The 25,503-nt window shown below is 38.9% G+C and overlaps 1 protein-coding gene across 2 annotated transcripts in view; it reads right to left on the bottom strand.

The window, feature by feature from the left end:
* The window catches only part of SLC49A4 (solute carrier family 49 member 4), a 118,753-nt gene that overhangs the window by 76,801 nt on the left and 16,449 nt on the right, over nt 1–25,503 (bottom strand). For both annotated transcript variants that reach the window (XR_011726475.1, XM_071746664.1), the window contains exons 2-5: nt 23,246–23,339; nt 10,715–10,983; nt 5,489–5,618; nt 251–359 (exon numbers count right to left, since the gene is read on the bottom strand). Coding sequence is in view for 1 of the 2 variants with exons in the window: in XM_071746664.1 (XP_071602765.1) it covers nt 251–359; nt 5,489–5,618; nt 10,715–10,983; nt 23,246–23,339 (602 nt within the window). In the remaining variant the exon portion in view is untranslated. The remainder of the gene's footprint in view (nt 1–250; nt 360–5,488; nt 5,619–10,714; nt 10,984–23,245; nt 23,340–25,503) is intronic.

The following is a 25,503-nucleotide window of genomic DNA, read 5'->3' on the forward strand; positions in this document are numbered from 1 at the left end:
CCTGCCTCTTCCTTCTTGTCAGTAGGTGTGTACTGTTCAGAAAATACCCACTGATGGTGGACAGTCAGGCAGGGAGAACAACGACAGCTTAAGATGCCAAAGTTACAGTTTATTTTGTTTAAAAAATAAAAGCAGTCCATATGTATTAATAGCAGCTTAAACATAAAACCTGATAAAAGTGTATGTTAGAGCAAAAAGCAAGTGTATCACCTACAAAATAGCTGCTGATTATCAGTCAGGAGGTACTTACTTGGCTCACATGAACTGGGGTTAGTATCAAATCCAGCACACCAGACCAGCCAGAGAAAACCCCCAGTGGGATAGCATAGGCCAAAGCAATCATCAAGAATCGGAAATTGCTGTGAAGACAAAACACAGGCAATTAGCTGCAGCTTATATTAGCAACTGCACCAAGATTACCTGCTAGATCAAATGACACCCTAGAACCTATATTCTTCCCATCAAGAACAACAGTAGAGGTCTGCAGGAGTGAGCCAGGAAAACCAAGAATGGTATCTGGCCATGTCACTGGAATTCCAGTGGCTGAGATGTCACTGCTTTAGCACTGTGATAATAAAAAAAGCCTGTCTCTCCACATAGTTCTGACAATTTTTCTAAAATGCTGGCCTCATCTGTTTCTCATTTCTGCAAGGAACTCTTCTGCATTTGCATGGGCAACCTACTTAGCTTCTGTGTACGTTAGGAAAAATAAGGACTAATCTAAAATACAAAAAGCTTATTTCAGGAATAAAATCAAAGATTTACTTTGTGAACTGTACTTCTTTTCCCCCCTTTTCTTTTAAAATGTTTAACTTTTGGTGAAAGGCAAGGAGAGCTCTGCGAATGAGATGGGTACAGTTGCAAGAGTGGAAATTTTTGACAGTTTGAAGAGTCAAAAACCAGAGACAAGTACAATATTCTGCTCTAGACAGTCAACACGTTTGCTTTTTCCTCCCAATTAAAATTATTCAAACTTTAGTATTCAGTGAAGACGAAGCAGTCAAGGCTGTGTCATAAATCTTCTTCATACACAGCTAAACAGGAGCTGGTAGACAAATACCACCACCAGTTTCACTCACCCACCATAACCAAAAGCAAATGTGAAATCTTTGATAAGAGACATCCAACTTTTCCTCAAAAACATTTCAATTTGGGAATAAAAGCAGAAAATACACTTTGGACTCTACTACACTGATATTTTAAAGTTAAGAGATTTTACTATGATTTCAAGGTTAACCCCTGAGATATCTGTGTAACCACAAAATGTGTCTTGCCCCATTCTCAAAGAATTCCCATTAAATTGATCCTGATCAATAGCAGTTCCTTGGCATGCAGCAGAGTTATGAAAGTCAGAGGGAGAGAAAGAGCTTCAAATGCTCTCCAAAACATTCAGAGGTTTGCAGTTTATGCTGCTTTCCTCCCCTAGAAGATCCATGCACAGCACACCAGCCAGTGTTTTTTTGCACTATTCCTTTTCACACATTCTCTTCTTGAATAACACATTTCTATCACATGAACACATCCTCCTCTTTCAGTATCATTCATGTCAGATTTATTTTTTAATGCATAGAAAAACAACACCCAAGCTTTCAGCTCTTCCACACACTGCTTGTATTTCTCTGACTGCTAAAGCATTTACTGTCTTCCCTACAACTTCTTTTCTCTCTTAAGAATGCCATAATCTTATCCCAGGCTATCTTGTAACATCTTGGCATGTCTCAAGGCAAGTTTTCTGATGCTGTTTAATACTATCCATTTAAAAGCCATTCCAATATCTGTAAAACAAAATTAAAGGGAAAGTGCCCATTTTCCATGGACATTATATAGCTCTGTCATAGACTGCAAAGAGGGAACAAGCCTGAGTGTGTTGTTCCAAAAATAACACTTGCTCAGTATTCATAACCTCTGGGTATCTCAACCTCATGTCCATTAAAGAGTTACTTCTTTGGGAGTGAGCACTTTGAACCAAGCTCTTCCACGCTGTATTTGTCCTCTCCAAGTCAAGCCAGGAGATACACGGGCACAGGTGATAGCTGCTCTCTGCCACATGCAACTCCCAATACCAGAGAACTAGCTCTGTACCATGACACCCTACAGGGACAGGGGCTCCCATGCTGCCCCTCTGCCCATATTAAAGAAGGTGACCACAAGAAAGGGGCAGTGGCAGTGACAAAGGGGCACCGACCACCAGATGCCCTTCTGTCCAGCAATAGCTAGTACTGCCTACATTAAGTGCTAAAGCCATTTGAAATATAAATCTTAAGGAGCAGCTCTGCTTTGCACAGCTCCAATCACTTGTATTTGTTTTTGCAATTTTGCAATTGTTCCACTGAAAACACAAAAATGTGCTGCCTGTCACACCATCAGCTGGTGAACCCACACTGTTTTCCATTGTATCAGCCCCTATGACAGGATATCCCCTCTGTGAAATCATTCTGCTGGAGTATGAATTGGCTTTTTCTTATGTTTCATTTGTTTGGTTGGTTTTGTTGTTTGGTTTTGGTTTTTTCCTCCAGCAACCTACTTAATGCCACTGGAATCTGTAAGACAGGCTGGTTCAGAGGGGAGCCCTGTCAAAGTCAGGCAGCATTTTCAGAATAACTTTGACAGTGCCTATTAACATCGGGCACACTCTGAGCAGCTCCCATCACTGGAGGGTGATGTCATATGAAAGTTTCATTACAGAAATAATGATGCACAGAAACCCTATTATGAAATTCCAAAATTCCTTACATAGTCCCTAGAATATACAAAAGGCATGTAGCAGGCCAAAAGTATTGAATTATTTCAAAGTAAAAATTCACAACACGTTTTCTCAATGCAGGTTTTAAGACTTGCCAACCACTTACTTGTATTAGTATTTATTCCATGGCAATTTGTGGCACATTCTGAAAGAGGAGGGGAAGAAGTTGTATTTGCTTTACCCAAGAAACTGGGAAAGGGCACTGTACTTTTTCCAGTGGATATTCAAACCACACTTGTCACAGTGTGTGATAGACTGTTAAAAGATTTGGGCTTAGCTCCCAAGCCATGACTAATCTGTCGTCTCCCACTGCAGGCTGAGAGAGTTGGTATCAAGAGATAGCAAGAGATGAGCTAATTGTTAAAATCTGTCAGAAGCAGGAATCCTCCAAACCAGGAGGAAGAACCAAGTTCCTAAGCAAGTCCCAAAAAAACAGCCTACAGGGGATAGCTGACCCTAAGAAGACAGGTATAATACAGCTCTGCAAGAAACAGCTCCTGAAGATGAGCAGCTCAAGGACCCAAAGGCATGAAGGAGTATGGGAGTTGCAGTGATGAGATAGATCCCTTTGGCCTCCAAGGAAAAAGGTCAGTGACTTCAATGGTGAGCTTATGCTCTGCAGCCTTATTTTGAAGTAATAAAAACTGTAGCCTAGGGGAGAGAAGAGGGAAATTATGAACATCTCAATTCTCACGAGTGTTTTTTGGTGCATCGTTGGGTCAGTCCAGCAGCTCACACACATCCTAAATGCCCTACACACAGTTCTTGTACCAAAGGGTAAAGTCATAAGGGGGAAATCATGATTTCCTGGTACTCATCAGCTGATTACTTTCAGTCTACACCACTGAGTCAAAAGAAAGCCTCTCTGTGCCAAGAATTATGAAGCCTAGATTAGGCAGGCAACAGAGCCCAGAAGCCTAATGAACCAGATGATGGATTTCTCTTGAAGCACAGCAGATACTATTTTATTTTATAAAACTCTCTTTTTTGATGGATTGCTGCTGAGAGGCTCCCCAAGATAAGTGGCTTTAATGATGAACTGTTGATTATTTCATGTACAGAGGCATGAAGAAGTGCCCTTGATAAGCAGTAGCATGGAAGAATGAATAAAGAGCAGAGGGAAGGGAGATTTAATGATCTACCTGATTGCATTTTTAAAAACTTGTTGGCTTTTGGAGACAATATGAACTATGTCTGTTATTTGAGCATCCAGTTTGTTTTCTTAAGTTGCATTAATTGTGAATACTAGGTCAGCTTTGCTGTTCACCTCCTGACCTCACCACTGTCTCAGGTTCACCATCTGCAGCACTTTGAACAAGAAGTTTTATGGTTATAGAGCTCCCAAATGGAGCACTGTCAGCAGAAATTTTGCATTTCACCTGCATAGTAGGTTGCTGTTTGGATTTCTGTTCAACAGCAACATTTTCACAACACAACCCTCAGGCAGTGTCTCCCCACACACCAGCTTGGGTGTGTAACAGCATTACTGTGCACTAAATGTCTTTAGGGAAATTGCTGGTTTTTCATATCCTGAGTAGGCCACTTTGCAGACGAACCAGCCAGTTGCTCTGACACCTTTTCCCAGCTGCCACCCTACTCCAGGATGAACACATGGGATTAAGCATCTTGTCAACTATTTACTCCTACAAACTGAAAAAAGCCTCCAAAAACACCAGGAAAAAACTCAAATGACAAGGGATGAGTTGTTTTTTCTGGCTCTAAATAAACTTCCAGAAAGTACAGACCCACACTAGGTCTGTAATAACTAAAGGCTTAAAAAGCTCCACTATTATCAAGTTTCCAGCAGCCATTTGTATGCAGATTCAGCTCCTACTACTGCATCACTACAAACAAGTACAGCAAGAGTTTGAAGGTCTCCAATGAAGTCAACCATACCCCACAGCATGGGAGTGGTTCTTTGCCCCAGGAGATTCACCTGTGCAGTACAACACAGGGCACGTGCCTTCACAATTATTCAGGATTAATATTGCAGTTGCTTTAGCTGTTCTTCTGAGAGCAGATTCCTATTACACAAGACTTTCTGGAAACACTGGGGGGACAGGACTGTGTCTTACCAAAGCAGTCCAACAGGGAGAAGTTGCAAAGCTGAAAGTGTCATCTTCTTTGTAATCTTTTTTTTCCCCACTTGTTTACCTGTCCAGAAACATATGTGGAGATACTTCTCCAATCCCCACTTCATATTTAACATACAATTAACGAGACTTAATAGGTAATATATTATAATTGATATTTAATAGATTTTATTCAGCCATCCATTGCTCTCATGGCTGAATGAAAGCAACTGGATAGTTCTCTGAATGACAAGAAAACCTCAAATGCATTCCAATGTAAGAAGCATGGAAGAAAGCAGCTGATTAGTTGGTTATATCCAGTGCTGTTAATTGTTATCTCACAGCTAGCAATACACACACTGTTAACAATCTTGTGTAACCTGATGTAACAGAAGCATTGCATGAAAAGCCGTGCTAACAGGATGACTAAAAAGCAGTGTTGGTGCTGAAGGACTCTGGCATGAAGGCTTGAGATATACTCAGTGATTTAAACAGTACTGCCTGCTTTTTAGCAGTTAGCATCCTTTTATGTCTCCGCATTAATATTTAATTTGATTTTGTTTAAGAGCACTACAAACCAACTTGTTTGTTCAATGAGAAGATTAAAGCACGCTTGTTTTTATTTATTTAGGTGCTGCTCTGCTTTGAAGTGGAAACCCAATGGAGAACCTACCTCAAGAGTCTGCAAAAACTTCTCCTGTAGCTGAGCCGCTCACTCGCCGCAGCCACGCTGGGAGGGAACGGAGGGCGCGAGGGGAAGTAGGCCAATGCTGCAGAAAATATCAGGGAAACCATTCCAAATTCTAAACAAGAGGGCAAAGAAAAACAAAACCCAGAACAGATGTTAGCATCAGAAGACTTGTTTCAGCACAGCACTGTTATCAGCTGGCCTCTGAGACATAAATCCCACCACAAGTACTTTACTGCTCCTGACAAGAGAACTCCATAACTTGGAGAATTTCTTTTCTTCCTCCCCAAGCAAGACTTCAGCTTGAGATGGAGAATCAATGAGATGGAGAAATACTGGCAGTCCATTCCAGTGGCAGGAGCTGCATGTTCCCCATGTGCTCACACATAGGGAACTTTCTCTTTAAAGAGAACTGCCTTCTGAAGAGATATTTCCTTGCCATGGAAGTAACACAGTGCAGGTAACAGCATGCTGGAGACTTCAAACAGATGGGACTGGGGAAGCCCCAGGGCATGGAATGACAACTACTCAGCAGATAGGATGATAAAGGCAAATGAAAGGTCAACCAAGGCAGCATCTCGGACACAAACAGTATTATATGGCAACAGAATATAAAGAGAAAAGTGTAGGAGCAGCCATGGCTTGGGAATAGAAAGAGCAAGGGAGAAAAATGAAAGGATACAGCTGCTTTTTGCAGATGCTCTTCTTGTTTAGCAGCAGGTATTTTACATCTTTGAAAAATCTCATAGCAGAAATTTGGACCTGAACTTGAGAAGTGTTGAGCACTTCACAGAAAATACTCAGCAAGCCCTGTGATCAGACATTCTGAGGCAAAACAACTCTACCCAGAGTCAGTCTAATTAATTTGGTTTACAGGCCTTTTACAACGTATATCTTGTTCTCCACAGTTCTCAACCCCAGTATTTCTCCTGTCTCCTTTGTAAACAAGCTTCTTTGCTGCTGGAGAGAAACACATATAGCTGAAGTGTGTTATTGTAAAAGAACCTGTGATCTTCTAACAAAGAAATGTTCACTGACACAACAAATAAATTTCAGCTGAGCTGGATACCCAATTGCGTTAATTTTCTTTTTTCCCCTCTCTTTCTTAATAAATTGAGAGGAGCATGGCACTTTGCCAGCTCTTCTGCTAAACCAGAAGAAAATAAATCCAGGAAACTGGAAAGTAATACTCAGAGTCTAAATAGATCAGCTGGAGATGGGAAAAGCAAATAAATGCTTCTAATCAGTATATGGAAAAAAAGTCTACATTAAATTTCTTTTGAAGACATACCAAGAATGTGACAATGCCATTTTTCAGGATCACATTTTGAATTATGTGGTGATTCCTTTTCCTGCAGTGGTCTAAGATTTAAGTCTGCACATAGGTATAGCTGATAGGAACGTGACCACATAAAATCATAAGCTTTGTCTGAGATGCTTATTATTTAACTTCATTATACTGCAGTGCTGTAAGGAGAAAGGCTGGGACTTTTCTCTAAAGAATGTAAAACATGTTGATAATTTTTTGAGAGTTACAGTAATATTTTATAACAGGTGCCCATCTGGGCTTTTTTCTATGCATTGCCTCAAGATCCCTGCCAGTCAAATTGCTGCAGTAGGAGCAGTACAGTAACACTTCATTTTTTTTTAATTATGAAATGCAGCACGCAGTCCTTGTAGTACCTTCTAGCAACTCTTTAATGTTTCCCAGTGTTATACTTTCCAGACTAACAAATTTGCCTTGCAAGCACTGCCCTCATGCACAAAAGAAAAGAGCAGAATTCACTTTGGAAACTGAAGTAGCTTCCTCTATTGAAGAATAAAAGGCTTCAGTGCCATCTCAGCTTTGTGCATTGTGCTTGCATCTCTATCAAAAGTTCGGGTACTGCCAAACACATCCAGCTTCTTACATGATGCATTTCTTCCTCATTAGGAAACCCACACCTTTATCTCCACCATCATTTACTTCACCAGACTAGAAAAAGAAAATATACTCCAACAAAAAAAAATTAGCTTTTAAATAGGGTGCAAAAGTAAGCAAGAGAAAAGGTAAGAAATAGGTCAGTATTGAGATAGAGGGAGCTGCAGGTAAAGAGGAGCTCTTCCACAGGAGCTATCAGCTTCTCAACAGTGCAAAGGACGCAGCAAAGCACTTGGAATTGGGCAAGTCAGCATAAATTAGTGTGCAAAAAATGCAGCTGTGTCTATCTCTTGTTAAGGAGTGAATCTGGAATGCTTCACAAAAGCTGAGTACCACACCACAGTGACCTGTGACTGTCAAGGTGGAGAGGTGCCTGCATCTTAGCCTAGGAAGTAGGCACACTGCTGCCTGTGAAAGTCCCAAACAGGAAAAAAAAAAAAAAAAAAAGGTTTACAGATACAGGAGCCTCCTTGACGCAAGGTCCTTTTCCTTAAGGTAGGCTAAGTCATAGCACAGAATCCTACCCAAACCCAGAATCTCCTCCCCACCTTGTCCAGAAAAAGCTCTAGCTGCAGTCCAGATGAATTCAAGCTTCCTTATGCAGTTCAGGTTATACAATTCAGCCCTGACTTGCTACATCTGTACTATTTGGGCTGTGAACCAGAACCTGCAGTGACACAGCTGACACAGAAGAGGCTGCGGTAATTCAGCTGAGCTCTTAGTCTGTGTTTGAGATAAAAGAACAGCAATTTTTTATAACACTGAAGAGACTGGAGTTAACAGAGCAATTTCAGAATGTGTTTAGAAGCAATTGCTTCATAATCATGTTTGGGGTTAAGTCCTTGGAAAATTAGCACGCTCTTGCCATGCTACTGATCCCAAGTTAACAATTTGCATCATTACTGTCTTCTGAAAGTCATCTCCTAACTTTTGGGGGCTGCTTATCTAACTCTATCACAAACACAACTTTGTTAGGAATGTAGAGTGCCCACCCTGTGAAGCTGGCTTTCCCATAGTATCTGAAAGGAGAAGTCAAACCAAGCCCAGAGGTACTGGCTAAAGAAGTGGGGAAGCAAGTCACTTGGATCCAACTCTCTGTTCTACCACATTCTGTCACATCTTTACTAAGTTATCTGTGAAGTCAATTTGAGCTTCATTTGAGCTTCATTGCCCAATTGACTAAAGGGACAAAGAATAGCCTACCTCATTTATCAGGTATTTTTTGGTCCACAGAAGAAGAGATGTACAACTCCCCTGAGGTAGTCACCCATCCCAAGGCAGCCTGCCTTCCAGCTTGGGAACCTACCTGGCACAACAGAGTCCAAAGGGAAGCAGAACATGGGGACCTTGCTCCTTCCACTCTCCAGGGGAAACAGGGCTGAGGTGAGACACAGCAAATCCCACAAAAGACTCAAAGCAACCTCCCCTTTGACAGTTCCTAACAATTTTAAACCAATGGGATATTTTACTACCATCCCTGCAATTCACTGCAGGACAATAAAGTCCAGAAACCACTTTTTTTCACTGCCTGAATGGTAAAAGAGGCTGCAGCTCCTGAAAACACACACCCAACCCTACACAACACAGCTACAACCACAGCAGCACCAAGAAACCCACCTCTGTTTTAATCACTTCTAAACACTCAGTAAGAGCTACTGTTGCCTTACAAAAAACATTTTCTAGGATGGTGAAGACCTGCTGTAAGATCATCTTATGCTGGGACCAACAGTCCCAAACAGGTCTGCAAAATGTTCCCAAATCCTTGTTGGCTCAGAAAGGCAGAAAGAGCTGTGCTGAGACATGGGGCCAGCAACCCACACCTCTGAACCTTGGTGGCATGCAAGATCCATCACAATTTCTGAAGAAAATGCTTAGGAAAACCTCCCAGAAGAGAACAGAGGGAAAAGCTAATCTAGTGAGCTGATGAAAGCAACATTTCTAGTGCTACTAGGCTCAAAACAGTGGATTTAGGCACAAAACTGTACTTCCTCTGGGCAGATGAATTGGTTTTTCTCCACTGATAATCTGGAGTGGGAGAGCTAAAGCACTTCTATAATTGCTCCATTTTTTTCCTCCCCTTATGTACTGCTCTCAGAACAAAAGCTGACTTGCCTTCATTTGTCCTACTTTCACACACTGGCCATTTTCATCTGCCATAAGATCTTTGGAGTCTAAAATCATATTTCTTCTGAAAAAGGCCTAACCAAGCCCAAATTTCCAGTAAAAAGTATGTTATTCAAAAATACTTGATGAAATAGTTACTCAACTTCTACTACGCTTTCCTGAAAACCAATAGTAAAGTGGCCCTCACCCAACAGGAATATTAACTTGGCAAAATTTCCATAAGAATAACAGCCATGAATAAATGAACACAAACAGTGAAATCCATCCTATAAACCTCTGTATAAACTACACAGTATATGTATTTTAAGACTTATGGAACACTTAGGGCTAATTCCTGGCTGAATTTCAGAGGCTGAAGTTACAGGGGAGGGGGGAAACCAAATCAAATGTGCAACTTCCATGACACAGTAAAGCTCAGCTGCTTTTAATGCTATAGCAATGTATATCCACTGAGAATCAGACCACAGACTCTTATGGCACTTAAGCAACTCTTTTTCCATAAAGATTGCTGGTAATTTTTTTAAGTGACACAAAAAGCTGCAGGAGCTGCAAGGATATTAAATCTAGTTCTATCAGGTGAATTTTATATAAGGGTTTTTTTCCACCAGGCTGTCCCTTCATTGAAATTGCTCACCACACAAGAATGATGTGTGTTTAGATAAAAATAATATTATCTAATCACATTTGAAAGGCATTTGCAAGTAATAAATTAAGGCTGATTTAATGCAGGCAAGAACTTAATGATGAAAGACTATTGGTTTTCCATCCTTACAGAAACTAAGGAAAAACAAAATAAAAAACCCCAAACCTGTTATGGACACATTTTTAAAATGAATATTCAAGAAGCAAAAAACAGTTTGGAAACTCAGGAAAAGAATAAACTCTCCTAAGAGCAGCCGATACAAACAACTGAAATACTTCATTTGGAATCAGTCTGTAAAAAAGGCTGTTTTAAAATCTTTCCTACACAAAAGGGGGAAAAAGTAACACTTCTGATGGTACAACGTTTTACCACTTCATTATTTTCCACCAGCCACTGTTTTCTGTGCATGCAGGCCAGCCACTAGAGGGTAGTGGTTCACAAGCACCAGACCCACACATGAAAGGATGCAAATTTTAAATGTTTTCTTTTCTTTTTGTTTTTAATTTTTCTTTTTAAACCCCACCTGCATACAGCACAGCCTCAATCCGATCCTTGATGTGCTCCGTGTTGCTCTGCGATACCAGCGGGAGCTGAGATGTCCCATTAGGAGGTGGCACTACAAGAGGCCCCACCAGAAAAGCACCAGCAGCTCCCAGGTAATTGAGCAGAGAGGCAATGGCTGTGGCTGTGGCACGTTCATCTGGAGAAAACCACGTCGTGGAAAGAAATGGTGCTGCGTTCATCACAGTTGGCCCTGCCAAGCCATTTAGCAGCTGCCCTCCGTGAATCAGCCTGGAAGAGAGAACAAAGCCCACAATCATTGGGATGACAATTGCTTGCTGCTTGAAATTAAAAAAGCATGTAAGATATTGAGTGACGGAGATGGAGAGACTGAACAAAGAAATGAAAGTCCTGTGAAAAAAAACCCAGTATTCTATACATTAAAAGAAACCAAATTAGACTGATTTAAAGACTCCAGAGCTACTCCGGTTCTCATTACCTCAGATAAATGGAAAAGCAAATGTTCTTTACAAAGCAGAAAAGGGGGAGGGAATAAAAGGAACTTTTTTTTTTCTTGTGTAAAGAAAGATCAGATGTAAAAGTAAAAAAGGTGTAGGAGGAAGAAAGGTTTAAATTACAAATGCCTTAAAGCTGTCCCCTTATCTGCATAAATCCCAACAGATTGGAATTCCCAACAGAAGATTTGAATTATTTGTGGCCGAAGCAAAACCGAAACACTTCAGCAAAATACTCTGCGTATTGTTTCACTGCATTATTTTTATTTACACACTCAGGTGACCTCTGTGTGCCCACAGACATCAGCATGATGAGGTTTCCAAGACAGTTGTGTTCTCCAGCAATCTGGCCATTCTCAGCACACTGTTGAAACAGCCAAGCAAACCCAGGTTTTTCTCATTTTTCACACTTCCTGGGATTTAACAGCTAAGACTGGTGACAGAGAAGAGAGAGTACCTACAAGCAATGAAGTCTCTAAAAACTTTGGATTAAGGAGTACATACAGAAAGGACTTTTTGAAGGCTCTTCTACACATGGAAGGCAGCCAGAAACCCTCCACTTTGACTTTTCCAAATAGCAATCAACCACAGAAGGCAAAAGAATTCTGGAATTTATATATAAGCCTCATGTCTAAAAAATGGTTAGCAAGTCAAACAGTGCAGCCCTCAAAAGTAGATCTATCTATTGTGCAATAAAATGGTGGCAGATGGTATTTTTAAATAGGTGGTGTTTTTCTAAGCATAGCAGGAACTCAATGTTATTGCTGCAAGACTTGAGTTGTCAGACATAAAAAGGTAGGGCCTGAAAATGGGGAAACATAAGTTAGCATTTAGGCAATGTTTCAAGCCACAAATGGCTGAATAATATACAGCATAGCTGGAGTTTTTACAGCACACAAAGGGATAAAATATGCAAAAGAAATGCTGACAGACTCTTTATCAAATTAACAAGCTAGCTTGCAATAAAGAGGAATAGATGCTACTGATTCTCAGTGGATGATAAATTTGAAAAATACAGGAAAAGTACTGGAAAAAAGCAGCTATTACATATCATCTGAAGGAAACTTTCTGAGCTGGGACAGAACTAATAATATCCACTAATAAAGAGTATGATCTAACTAATGATGTGGTATAGTTCTTTCAAAGAGACATTATGTGTACCTCTTACTGTTACTCTCCAACTCAGTGGTTTTAGACAAACCAAAATAACTCTGTGTACTTTGGTATTTTCATTCTATTTAATTCACTACAGCAAGTTACCCTCAAACTTATTATAAACTGTCCCAGGGTATTTGCATCCTGAATATCTCTGGAGAGCTATGCTGCATCCCCACAAACAACTTCATTTTAGTAGCAAGTGAGGCAACAACTTTATATAAAGATTTTACTTCAGTGTTTCCTCTTGCTCTAAAGTGAACTTAATGCTTAAATTGTGGATTTGTTATTGTGTGCTAGGAAAACTGCATTACCACAAAATAACTTTTATAGCCAAAGGTGTCATGCTAACATTTCTGTTCATTTATACCACTATGATTGTTTTAATTCAAATATGCGTACTCTACTGAAATCCTAAGGGAAAATAAAATTCAGTAAAATCAGAAAAAAGAGTAATAGTTCTTCTGCAGCACCTATGGGCATGCAGGCACTTCATCTGGTACAAGCAAAAAACTTTAGTTAAAAAAAACAACCAAACAAAAGGCACAATTTATATATTTGGAGAACCATAGATACTCTCCATGTACTCTACCATCTGAATAAAGTTCTATTAACTGACCTTTGTCTTTGAGGGAAAAACAGATGTTAATTTTACTTTGCAGATCCAAAGGGAGAATCTTAATCCAGATTTTTAATTCCACATTATTTTTATTAGGTTTTTTCCCAAAGAAAGTACCAATTTTTGTCTCTCTGTGGGTCTCTTCTATTGGTGTTCTCCTGCCCTGCCCGGTGTACTGGATGCCTCCACAGATTTGCCTTTCCACATTTCTGGCATGTACCAAGGTTGGCATTACCAACCAGGGTAGAGCATCTCTGATCTTTATATTGCTTAATTTTTCAAGTCTAACATATTTGGATTAATAAACGTTTTTTTTCAGACTACATTGCCACTGATACACAAACTACTACCTCTATCATCTCCGCATAGGATAACAGCCTAAACCTTATTTTATCTGTTTTTCAATACTGGCTTGTATTAAGCTACTTTTTCCTAAGAAAAGGATTATTTGCTTTGTGCCTCTACACATCCTTAAACCATTTCCCTAGAGAGGCAGTGATGAGAGATTCAAAATGCAATTCAAGGAATATACTAAGCTGCTGCTCCAGGAGACATATGTAGCAGCCTCTCCATCTGACAGAGAAATATGAACACACCAGTGTTGGTGGCTTTTTTGCTGTTTGTTACAACATTTTATCACCACAGCAGCAGATTTAGGTCTCACAGCCCCACAGGAGGCTCCTCGTGTACACCATCAATGCTAAAAATTGTTCCAACACCACACAACATTTGTTTCTGATTTTCTTGTTTCTGCTACTGAAAAGGTGAAAGAGCAACTGCATTTTTCCCTGCCATTATTTCAATCTCTTTCTGCACAAAAAGACTTCTCTTCCCTGAGAAAAGGAATAACAAGATAACTTAAACTCAGGACACACAGATGGTAAAATATTTTTCAGACTTATTACACTAACAGGGTAATTTTCACCTCCAATTTATCCAGTTCTGCTCTGTTTTCAGATGTGTTACTTATCCAATCATCACCTAATTATTTTCATGTATCAAAAAGTACAAAGTTATTGAGTTCAAATAATAGAAAATAACACAAGAGCAGAGGTTTTTTTAATCACAATCATGAAAGAGAAAATTGGAAAATGATACCAGAAGTTCATCCCTGACTTACAAAATAATAGATGACTGTCTTAAAGCAAAAGCTGGGAAGTAAATGTCTACCCAAAATATCTTGCCTCTTGTCATTTCAGAAGCCAGGTCAGAGACTCATTTCAAGGTTTTTTGCACACCTGAACTCTGTGCTAATGAATGTCCACTCTGCCAAACTTCTAACCCATAGATGAACACGAGCCCTTTACAAAAAAAAATAAATATTTAAGGACTGGTAGCAAGTGCTAGTGTGAAATATTATGTGCCAAAACATCACAGTTATGGATAACTGACACATTTACATTATGTATATACCTATCCATATTTACACACACACACACAAAAATACACAGATGTCTATACATACACCCCTTTGCACAAAATAGAGACCACATTTGTTCCTACGCTGACCTCTGAATTGCAAAGACAGAACAAGGGATAGTTCAAACACAGCAACAGAAATTAGAGAAGAAAAACTCTTACTGTATCATATTGTAATATCTTATCCTAATATTTGTCAAGTCACATTATAAATAATGTAGATTATATGGTTTTCATCAATTCCCTGAGAGAAGACTTTATGAGTACTAAGAAGTAACCTGGTTATATCTCCTTCATTCAGTCCCTGATGTCAGTGTTGCAATATCCCACCAGGCAACAACAATAAAAAAAAAAAAATTTAAGACTAACAGTGCTGAAGTTACAGTATCACTGAAAAGGTGTGTATGCAAAAAGAAGAAAAAGTGAGATTAAACTGGAAGAAGGTTTCAGCAATTAATGATAATACCATACAGTTAAGATGGAAAAGAGGTGCCATTTACAGTTAGATTTAGCTTTTCCTCCCTGTATGGGTTGAAACTCTTCATGCATGTCACTGCCCTGTCAGCTATTGGATTTAAGCTATTTAAAAGCTGGGTATTACATAAACACTTTTTCTATCTAAAAAACCCTAGATAGTTAGTGTCTCAACCACAGTATATCTCATGCCTGGACGCAACAGAATTTTAAATGAATTAAAATTTCATTTGGACCCATACTCAGCTGGGGAAACAAAGGCAACAGTACAGGGCAAATCACTTACTCAAAAAATTGCTCCTAATAAAAGAGATTCTGACCACAGCACTTAAATAAGTCCCCAAAGCCCAGCTGAGATGTGTTAATTGAGCTTGTTTGAGGAAGGCTTGGGACTGCAGAAGTTGTATCAGTACTTTAACACTGATTAGGAGAGTGGAAAAAGCATTTTCACGTTTTCTTTGGCAGGCACAGGGGACATGTGAGGCCTCTGTATTGCTGTGAGACTCTAAACATCAATTTTTCTCTACCAGCCTCTGATGAGCCCCCAGTTATCTGGGAAATACGGTTCCTCTGGGCCCTAGGAGGGAGCAGAACTCACCTCAAGAGCTTTGTGAAGGTGAGATTTTGGTGTAGGGCTTTTTCATGAAGCCTTCACCATGCTCTTCACACAGCTGCCATGAGAACTGACTGCTTAATCACTATTCAAACTTCCACAGAAACGTAAAAAAAGAAAAATGTTAATACAGTTTTGCCACTGTTTGGTAAAGTGTGAGGAGCAACGAAGCTCCTGAAAGCACCAGCCTGCTGTTGCATGGAGGCAGCACTCTTCATGCCTCTCAGTCTGGAAAACTTTAGTAAATTAATTGCTGATCCTAACAATTAACACAAAAAGGGATTCTGGATAAAGAAGTTAATGTTTTACAGAAACGGGTGGCTGATTTTTCTTTCACCTGCCTGATATTTTCATTCACTGCAACTGGATTGTTCAATTCCAGCTAATTTGGAGAACAAGTGAGTTTATATAGCAATTAGCTTATTGTGGGAACTACTTGAAGCAAATGAAAGAGACCTTTCACTGTAGGACTTCAGGACACTTTCCAAGTGCTATTGAATTTAGTTTCACCGTAACACAAATAAATACTTTCTAGAGTACCTACTTTGATGTATGATGCACGTTGCTTGCCCAGCAAAAGGAACAGAAAAAGATAAGGACTTAATCCACATTATACATTAGGAGATTTATTATACCTCAGAGGGAACTGATACCAGTTTTGTAAAGAACAAACTTTGGTTTTTCAAGTTACTAGAAAAGGACAGAATTTTTCCTTTAGAGTCACAAAATTACACAATAGAACCCTCTAGTAAATGGAACCTTTACAGGTACTTTTAAAGACAAAGATAAAATTAGGGAGGTCAAGCTCATGCTTTACACCAATTCACAGCTACAGAGAATGGAGAGAAACTTATTGAAAGGCTGTCTTATTCATAACCTGAAAAGAGTGCCATAAGGCTCTATGTCTGGAAAAGACTGGAAAGAATGATGATATGTCGGGTAAAGCAATGAATTGATCTATTAAAAATAATATTCTGAAAGATGAATTTCATGGAAATGCACTTCCTTTCAATATTTTCATTAAATGATATATTTATATTACAAAAGCTTTATGCCTTCTGGATATTCATGAATTGAGGCCATTAGCATTTCTTAGTTTGTTTTTGATGCACACAACCATTGATATGTGGAATAATTTAAAGCTGTTTTTCCCCATCAGTAAGAAAAATTATTACAAGCAGAAAGCCTGAGTCACTGTGTGGTAGATTATCTCCAGCAATAAAGTTAAAAAGAAAAGAGAAGAACTTCTGAAAATGTACTGTCAACCACTTTCATCAGAAATTGGGTTCACATCACCCACTGCACATCATCATGGTAGCAGACTTAGAATGAACCAAAGCATCTCCCAGGCATCTCAGCCTCATGGCTTTTCTCCCACTCTTAGAGAAAGCAGCAAACACATTTGCAGTGGTCTGAAAAACAGAGTTTCAGTTTTAAATTCAAAACGACTGGAAAAGCAGCACTACTCCCAAACTATTACTACGGAGAGCCTACCAAGAGAGAGGCAAGGGTCTGCAAGGAGAGGAAGCAACAATCTCAGACCAGGAGCTGATGTCTCCATCAGACATCCTTGACAGAAGAAAGGAATGAGGTGGGTGTACAGAGATCCCTGGCAGAAGGGTGAAAAACTCTTGTGCATCCTCACATCATTACGCCCCGTGATTGTGCAGCCAACACAGCTGTCACATGGCTTAGAAGAGAATTTCTTCCCATAAAGCTTTATCCAAGTTTGAAGGATGAGGACAAATGAAATCAAAGCTTCTTTTGTCTTTTTACATTTATTTATTGCTAAAAGTATTGGGGTTTTTTTTGTTTTTTTATTAAAGGTAACCCACTCTACAAACCCATTACTAAAAGTAGACATCTTTAAAGCAGCACTAACAGAGGACACACTCATCATATATGAACAGCCCAAAAATAAACAACACTGCTGTAAACATAAAGTAGGCAATTATATTATGAACTAATGAGGGAAAAATATACAGAAATACATTATCAGAGAAGGGCACCAGGACTGGCTGCTATCAGGGAGGAAGCTGATGGAGATTACTTAGCACAAAATAGGTCCTAAGGAGGATTTTTTAGTAAAAGAGCAAGAACATACAGGAGATACAGCAAAGTAGGGAATGGGAAAAACAAGAGCTATTTAAACACTCCCATGCAATTTTTCAGTGAAAGAGGAAGAGGGTGTTTTGATTATAATGCAGCAACTTCATTATAAACTCAATTAATATGAATTCTTCTTAAAGGACATAAATCAGCCAACATAATATGAGTGCCAAAAATAAGGCAAAGAGCTCCATATGATGAAAAAATTAAAAGCTTTCTACAGTTGAGGATAATACCTGCCATTATAAGAGATGGAGCTAAATAGGAATATCCACAAGGAATATAAATTCACTTCCCTTCCACCATAGATTTACACTAACTGAGACCTTGTAGAAATGCTGCACACTAAATATTGCTGCAATACCAAATCCTTTCTGAGATATCAGAGTTTCTTTTAATGTATCTGCTGGTTTTATTATTCCAAGGATTTACACAGCATCCGTAAATTGCTAATTCAACAATTACCTCCAATGTTGGGGCAGGCAGATGGGACCCACAGCACCACTACTGAAATTCAGCAGAGGAGCAAGAAGAAAGAGAATATGTCAGTGTCAAGCTGCCTCCAATTTCCACTAAGGCTGTTTCAGCTGAAGGAGAAGCCAATTTGGCTGCCACCTCAGCAGCAATGCTGATCAGTGGCTGCTGGCACATCACAGAACAGGCAGCTCAGGCAGGAGCAGGCAGGACAGCTGGGCAGCCAGCCAGACACCTCAGGACCCACCAAAGCCACCACTCCAAGGGACAAAGAAGCAAAGCAGGAAAAAACTGTCACCACTTAGAAAAAACTTACAGGACCTCTCGCCTAAAACAGCGGCTTTGGTGCAGAGGTTAAAAAGTAAAATCTGCATAGAAAGTGAAGCTAGCAAAAAACAACCTACACTGCTAAATTACAGGTGTATAAAGATTAAATACTGCCCGTGAGAACTTATCCATGAAAAACCTGTTTCCTTTTTCCTCCATGTACCTCTTTTTTGGATACAATGGATTAAACTGACCCAGTCTTCCCCCACCCCTGCAGTCAAAGCACAAAACAGCACGTGTCACCAGTGCCTGTCCAGTGCTCCATCCTAACATCCTCTTCCTGCACTCACTGAGTTACAGCATATAAACAGGTACATGTAAACAGGTACATGTACTCATCTTTTTACTCCCAGAACCACAATTTAGATACTTTTTTTTTTCCCTAGTGAGTTAGGGAGTGCACAACGTGCATCACTCTCTGTCTTTATTTTCTGCAGGCAGATTTTTCTACCCTCCTCCTTTAAAAGAATCTTTTCATTCCCTGGGTTGTTTAATCCATTTCTTCACACCTGCTCCAATTTGGGGTGTCTTTCTGAGCACAGAAGTATGTTCAGTATTGCCAGGGAATATGAGAGTCCTAACATACCATTTCTTTACTGAATTACCTCTTCTGAGGTGTCCCTTGGCATTTTTCATACATGAGAATGGTAGCTCGTGGTCGCATACTAATGAGATGTTCTTATGTCATTTTTCAGGTTTTGGGGGATGAAAAAAGGAAAATATGGAACTATTCAAGAATATACCTAACAAGAATAAAATTGTTGATACAAACTAGGTTGCAAATAGCTAAATGAAACAAAATGTTCCAACGCTGTGGTAAAAGCAAATCTACAAAAGAGGAAAACTCAAAAGAGGAAAACTCAACATCAATCTTTCTAAGAGTAGACAAAAAATTATTAAAGAAAAAGCCCTTTTACAGGAACTACCAATTACCAGTGTGTCCTCATAAAAGACTTAGTAAATAATCACTTCTATCTCCAGTGTCATTTTCTGTCATATTGTTTTGCTGCCTTCCCAGCAAATGTTTTAGGAGTATTTATTGCCAAGCAGTGCTCCCTCACTGTCGTGATTCGAGGTCCTCGTAACTACTTCTCTGTTGTGAAATCTAATATAAAAGCCAAACCCTACCAGGTCACAGCACACTAAGTTCTAATGAATTGCTTAATTAATATATTCAATATAAATGACAAATTATGTTACATCCTTTACTTCCACATCTTTAATTATCCTGTCATTCAAAACATTTTAATAAGTCTTACATCACACGGTCAGTCTTAAAAGCCACAGATTTATGGTTATGGGCTGAATTTATCATTTATTTCCTTCTTTCTTACATGCTTCAGCTCATAAAGCTTTTTGCCTAGATGTATTCTTTTACAATCATATTGAGGACTTAAGCCATATGTAAATCTACCCCTAAATAGAGAATGAGATAAATATGAAGTCTTATGTGGGGGAAAAAACAATCCTTCTTTTGTCTATAAAAAATTGGCCTCCTACTAATGTTAGTGCTTAGGATAAAGAAGTCAAATTATAAAGCAGTCCAATGAAAATATTCATTCAGTGCCAAGCAGTAGTCAAAAAGGACAGCAATGGACAAAATGCAGGGAAAAAACCATAAGTATTGTTCTTGTGACCTCCAGGGAAAGGAATAAGGTACAAGTTCAGGAATGGTACAATTTGATAACATTTTTTTTTTTTTTTTTTTACATTCTATATAAATTACATTCACTATGAACAGAAAACAAGTGTGTCAAGTGAGGTCTTCATAACATTTGGAAAGAAATAATGGGTTGGGGGCTTATTTTTAAAAGTCAAATTCATTGTCACATATCTGGCACTTTTGACAAACCCAGAAGTGTGTGGTACATAAGAAAAAAAAATTTTTAACCTTGTTATCTGTGTGATCTGCACATTAACTTCACAGGCTAGAGGGCTGGGAGAGGACAACAGGTAAGTAACAGAATATGTGCACATGAGAGGGACTTTACTAGCAGATTTATATGATTGTTATTCTATATCACATGCAAGTCCATACTTCCACATTTTCACCATGCACTCTCATTTCAGCCTTCACTGAATTCATGCAGCTGTGACATGGATTCCCAGTACAGTTTTAGGTCACACGGTGGCAGAGAACAAAAATTCACCATAAGGAACAGCTGCTTCAAGAGAGACACTCAAATGTGCAACCTGATTTTTTCTTCATTCACATCATGCACACACAGTGGCATCAGATGAACTCAAAACCAAGTTTAAGGTTTGTTCTTAAACCACACTTGTACAACTGAAGATCATATTAGTCTGCTATTACATGCAAGAGCCAAATGAATAATTACAGACTAGACTGGAGCTTAAGAACACACTTGGATACAAGTCTGTGTGAAATAAGGAACATAAAGCAGTCAGAATTAAATGTCAGCCTTAACCATGATTTCCTAGTATTTGTGACTGCTCTGATAGGCAATGGGCTTTAGTAGGTGTCCCTAATGTTAAATTACAAGAGCTTTGGGAGCAGAGACAGCTACAAAGTGGAAAAAAAACCCCTCTAAACCTGACAAATCTCATGAACATTCTTCCAATTTTATGTATCAACTCTGACATAACTGTCCCATGGAAATCCTTCACTGTATTACTGCAGCTTACCCAGGAAATGAAGAAACAAACTACAAAACATGCAAAAGCATTTAAAGAAATTCCAGTTACACTGGCTTCTGGAATGCTATATCCAGTATTAGCTGGTGTGTGTTCTTGTTCATCTGACTGGCTCTGTAATGTTCAAATTGTCATATTAATGCAAATACACATTCAAAATAAGTGCATAGTTTAGTGCTCAGCCAGCTGTTGCTAATGCATTAAGCTGCAATGCTCATCTCAAAAATATTATTTTATTTGGCATCATGTTTCAAGCAATTGATGAAAATTGACCTTCAGTCCTAGCCCTCAAAACAATGCAAGTTACCTGGTATAACATCACAGTGTCTATATTTACAACCTCTCAAGAAATTTTCACTGTAAACCACCCTTTTGCTTCACACAGGTAGCCATTATAAATTCTCTGCAGACTTTTTTATATTGAGCTCAAATTCTTCAAATACTTCCTGTTGGGTTTTTTTGTTTTTTTTTTTTTTTGATAAGCTAAGTAAGCAACTCTCTTAGTCTCAGCTGAGGATTATGCCATTAGGATTCTGCTCATGGGTTTTTTGGTGGTTTTTTTTTTTCTTTCCTTCTTATATAGTTTTCAGTAAAATGTATCATCCTATTTTATACATCTTGTCAGACTCCACACAGTCCACTCCCCTTCTTTGCCTAAGCTGAAGAAGCTGTTTACTAAATGTTTCTTGTTAGGCATGTTCCTCACTGCAGTCACACTGGAAAACCTTGTTTAATAGTGATCAGAACAGGTGGAAACTCTCCTTCCCACTCCTCAAATAATACCTCACATCTGAATTTCATTTGGGAATTTCTTTTTAGGTTCTCAGAGTCTGCATCCTTGCTTCAGTAAAGCCTAGGGCAGCACAAATCTTTTGGCATAAATCATAAATGAGAAGCTACATGAGACATCACACTTCCTTGCATTTAAGCCATCCAGCCCATTTAGAAGACCTGTAGATTTATTTACTCAAAGACTGGTCAGAACAGATGAACTAGATGTTGAGCATTCTTTGGCATCTTGAGGAAAGATAAAACCAGGGTACAATGAGGACACCACACTGAAGTGGACCTAACATCAGGTGCACCTTGGCTGAAATTGCACCCCCCTACTAAACTATTAAACCCAGCCATCTGCCTTCTGCTTCACACCAAATGTTTTCTTTCTCAACTTAAAGGTTTCCAAGCTGATATTCAGATAAGCAATACTAAGGGGGAAAAAAAAAAAAAAAACAAAACAGGAAAAAAAGGAAAAAAGGAAAAAAGAAAAAAAAAGGAAAAAAAAAAAGAAGAAAAAAAAGGGAAAAATAATTGCTGAAATAATAGAAGGACTGCCTGACTAGAATTCAAGGGGTGTGGAGGGAACCAAAACAAATAAAAGCCTTTAATAAATACATTTTTTATTAGTGTTTACATATTGTGCAAGCATAACTAGGGAAGAGCTAGTGCAACTACTGCTTTTAAAGAAGCAGAAAATATATAGTTTTGCCTGTAGTCCTTCCTCCTTCAGCATTAAGAAGCAACAGAAACTTAAGTGAAGAAGTGACCCATATTCCCTGGCTGCAACTGCACTTACTGCCAGTTCCCAGGTTCTAGATACATTGACAGAACACTTTGTTTGGATTGTGTGATTTTTAGGAAAGAATCTGTCTCTTTCACAAACTCTTAAATTGTATGTATACAGAAAGCACATTTCAACCACAGAGAAAGCACTTCAGAATGCAGACTGGAAAGGACTGCATGAAAAAGGCCATTTTGTGTAAATTCATCTGTTGCACTGCACAATCCTGTACATCCAGTATGAGAAACATGAACTAATTATTTAATATTTGCATACACACGATGGATTTTTTTTTTGTTTGTGGCATGGTTCCCTCTGTGATCTTAGGCCAGTTTCTGAACCTCTCTACATCTCTGCTGCCTTATTTGCAAAGCAGATTCGTGTTAGTTATGTAGGATGGGGCGAGGCTTAATTAAATCCAGTTTGTAAAGGGCTTTCTGATCTTCAGATGTAGAACCAGAAAAATCTATGTAAGAAGCAAAGAAGCATATCCACCCTATTTGTATCCACATCCACACATTTGGTTTATCAAATTCATACAGAAAATTTGTACCAACATTTCTTTGCAGTGGCAGCAAAAATTACATGAGCAGAAAGAACAAAATATGTATATTTAAGATAACAAATTCACTTACTTCTTCCTGATTTCTGGGTCTGAAACTGGAACGCATCTCAGGCCAGCTCCCAATACCATGAGGGATGATGTTAGTAACACAGTTACTCTCAGACCTAAGATCAAAGAAGAACAGCATCTTACAAGTTATGTCAGCAATTTTCTAAAAAAAAAAAAGGTTGCCTAAATATGTATGTTTACATGAAGTCTCACAGAAGTAATGCATATTTCTTTCATGCCACAATAACTTGGGTACAGCTATGACTTACAGACACATCATGAAATCCTATGCTATTTCCTATACTTACACTCCAGAATTACAGACTTACTCTTGGCACACTCACACAGGACTCTACCCAAAATCTTAGAGGCATTCTTGGAAGTGAAAAGAGATAATAAAAGTACCATCAAAATGTACAATGTTCCCTTTAGAATTAAAAGCATCACGGAACACGCTCCAGTGAGTGAGCGGAAATCTAGGTAGAGCCAAAGAAAAATCTGGACTTGTGGACTCTTTTCCAACCACTTAATGAGCACAGACATTGAGCTGTTACTGTGTTCTTTCGTAATGAAGATACACATTTCATCCTGAAGAAAGAACCATTTATTCAGGGGAAAAAAGTCTAAGTATTTTTTTGCAGTCCTTGCAATTAGGCCAGGTTTTTGCTGTGCTCAGCTCAAATTGTCAGAGGTTGTAAATATAACACATTAGAAAAGAAAGCTACAATTGACTGATTTCTTGAACAAAATTTCTTGCTGCTGTTAAGGTGTTTCCATCAGCAGCAAACAGAAAGAGAATGGCGACAGCTGCAGGGCTTAACCTCCAGAATCTTGTATAACACCAAAATTATAAATATGCACAATTAAAAACTGCTTGATACAGTCTGTATTTTTTAAGTTGTGAAACTCGAAACAATGTCACAGCAGCAAATAGAAAATAAAGGGCTTCCATGTTGTAGCAGAACATAATAAAAACAATTACATGAGACAAATACAGAGTATATCTAACATTTAGGTGAAACTAACAACTACCCAAAACACAGACAGAAAAAGAACAAGTCCCTATGATAATTCACCTAACAAACAAACAATTTTGATTATAAGCTTGCAATTTTCAGAAAAGAATTCCATGCTAATGACTCCTGTAATCAGCACCATTCAACCAGCAGTCACATTAGTATTTTATCTCCATGTGAATTTTAAGGGGGTATGTTACCAAAATGTAATTTTACAGAACATCTCTTTGCTCTTACTGAAACAACTTTCAGTGAATCTCACCCATGGGTATGCAACCCCTTGAGCTGCACACTGCACAGCCAAAGAGGGCTCCTCTCTCAATCAACAGAGCCCAAGACAATGAAAAAAAAAAAGTTGATGCTACAGCTTTTCTGAAATGGAAGTATGACTTCTTTTGGCATGGCTCAGTCATTAACAAGATGAGTGCAACCCACAGTCCTGAGACTCTGAAGGACACCTCACGTCCCTGATGCCCTGAAGAAGCATCATCATCAGCCAAAAATATTTGTTTCCTTAAAGCATTTCCAGTGCCCGCCCAAAATTAACTTGCTTGACTCTGCAGCCAACCAGTACATGTTGCTGTTAAACTGGTTTTTCAGGTGTGTGTGAGCATTCAGAGAGCAATAACTAAATGTCTGAATAATACAGCTGTTCAAAATCTTGTTGTTCTTCATGTTTGCTGGGCCACCACGTCAGCCCTCACATGGCTTGACTGACCCAGTATGACCATACTGCACACACTGGGGGGCAATTATTTGTATTAGGATTGCATATGTGATGCTTTTGTCTTTTAGCCTGGGAAATGAATCTTTGTTAGCATTGATTTTGGGCATAATGAGAACTTGTACACAGTAAGTATTAGAATTTACTGACAGCAAATTGAAACATAGGTTTTTTAACTGAAAAATCTCATGTTTTCCATTTGGAAATGCTATTGTAATGTTTCAGGAACTCTCTAGATATTTATATATCACCTTCATATATTCCATGAAAACCATGATCTTTCTGAATTATGATTCACAAACACTGCACGTTCTGCCTTTCAGAAGACACAGGGACAGAGACAGACTGAGACCTGAGGGTCCTGCTCTCAGGGCACCCCAGAGGCAGAGGCCAGGTGCAAGCCCAGGGCACAGCAGTAAATTAGTAACACACAGAAACTTCCGTCTAAATGACCACAGAATGTATGAAAAGTGTTTCCAAAAAAACCAAAACAAAACCCCAAACCCAAAAGCAAACCAAAACAAACACAACAACACTATT

Source organism: Heliangelus exortis, chromosome 6 (assembly GCF_036169615.1).
Source record: "Heliangelus exortis chromosome 6, bHelExo1.hap1, whole genome shotgun sequence".
NCBI lineage: Eukaryota > Metazoa > Chordata > Aves > Apodiformes > Trochilidae > Heliangelus > Heliangelus exortis.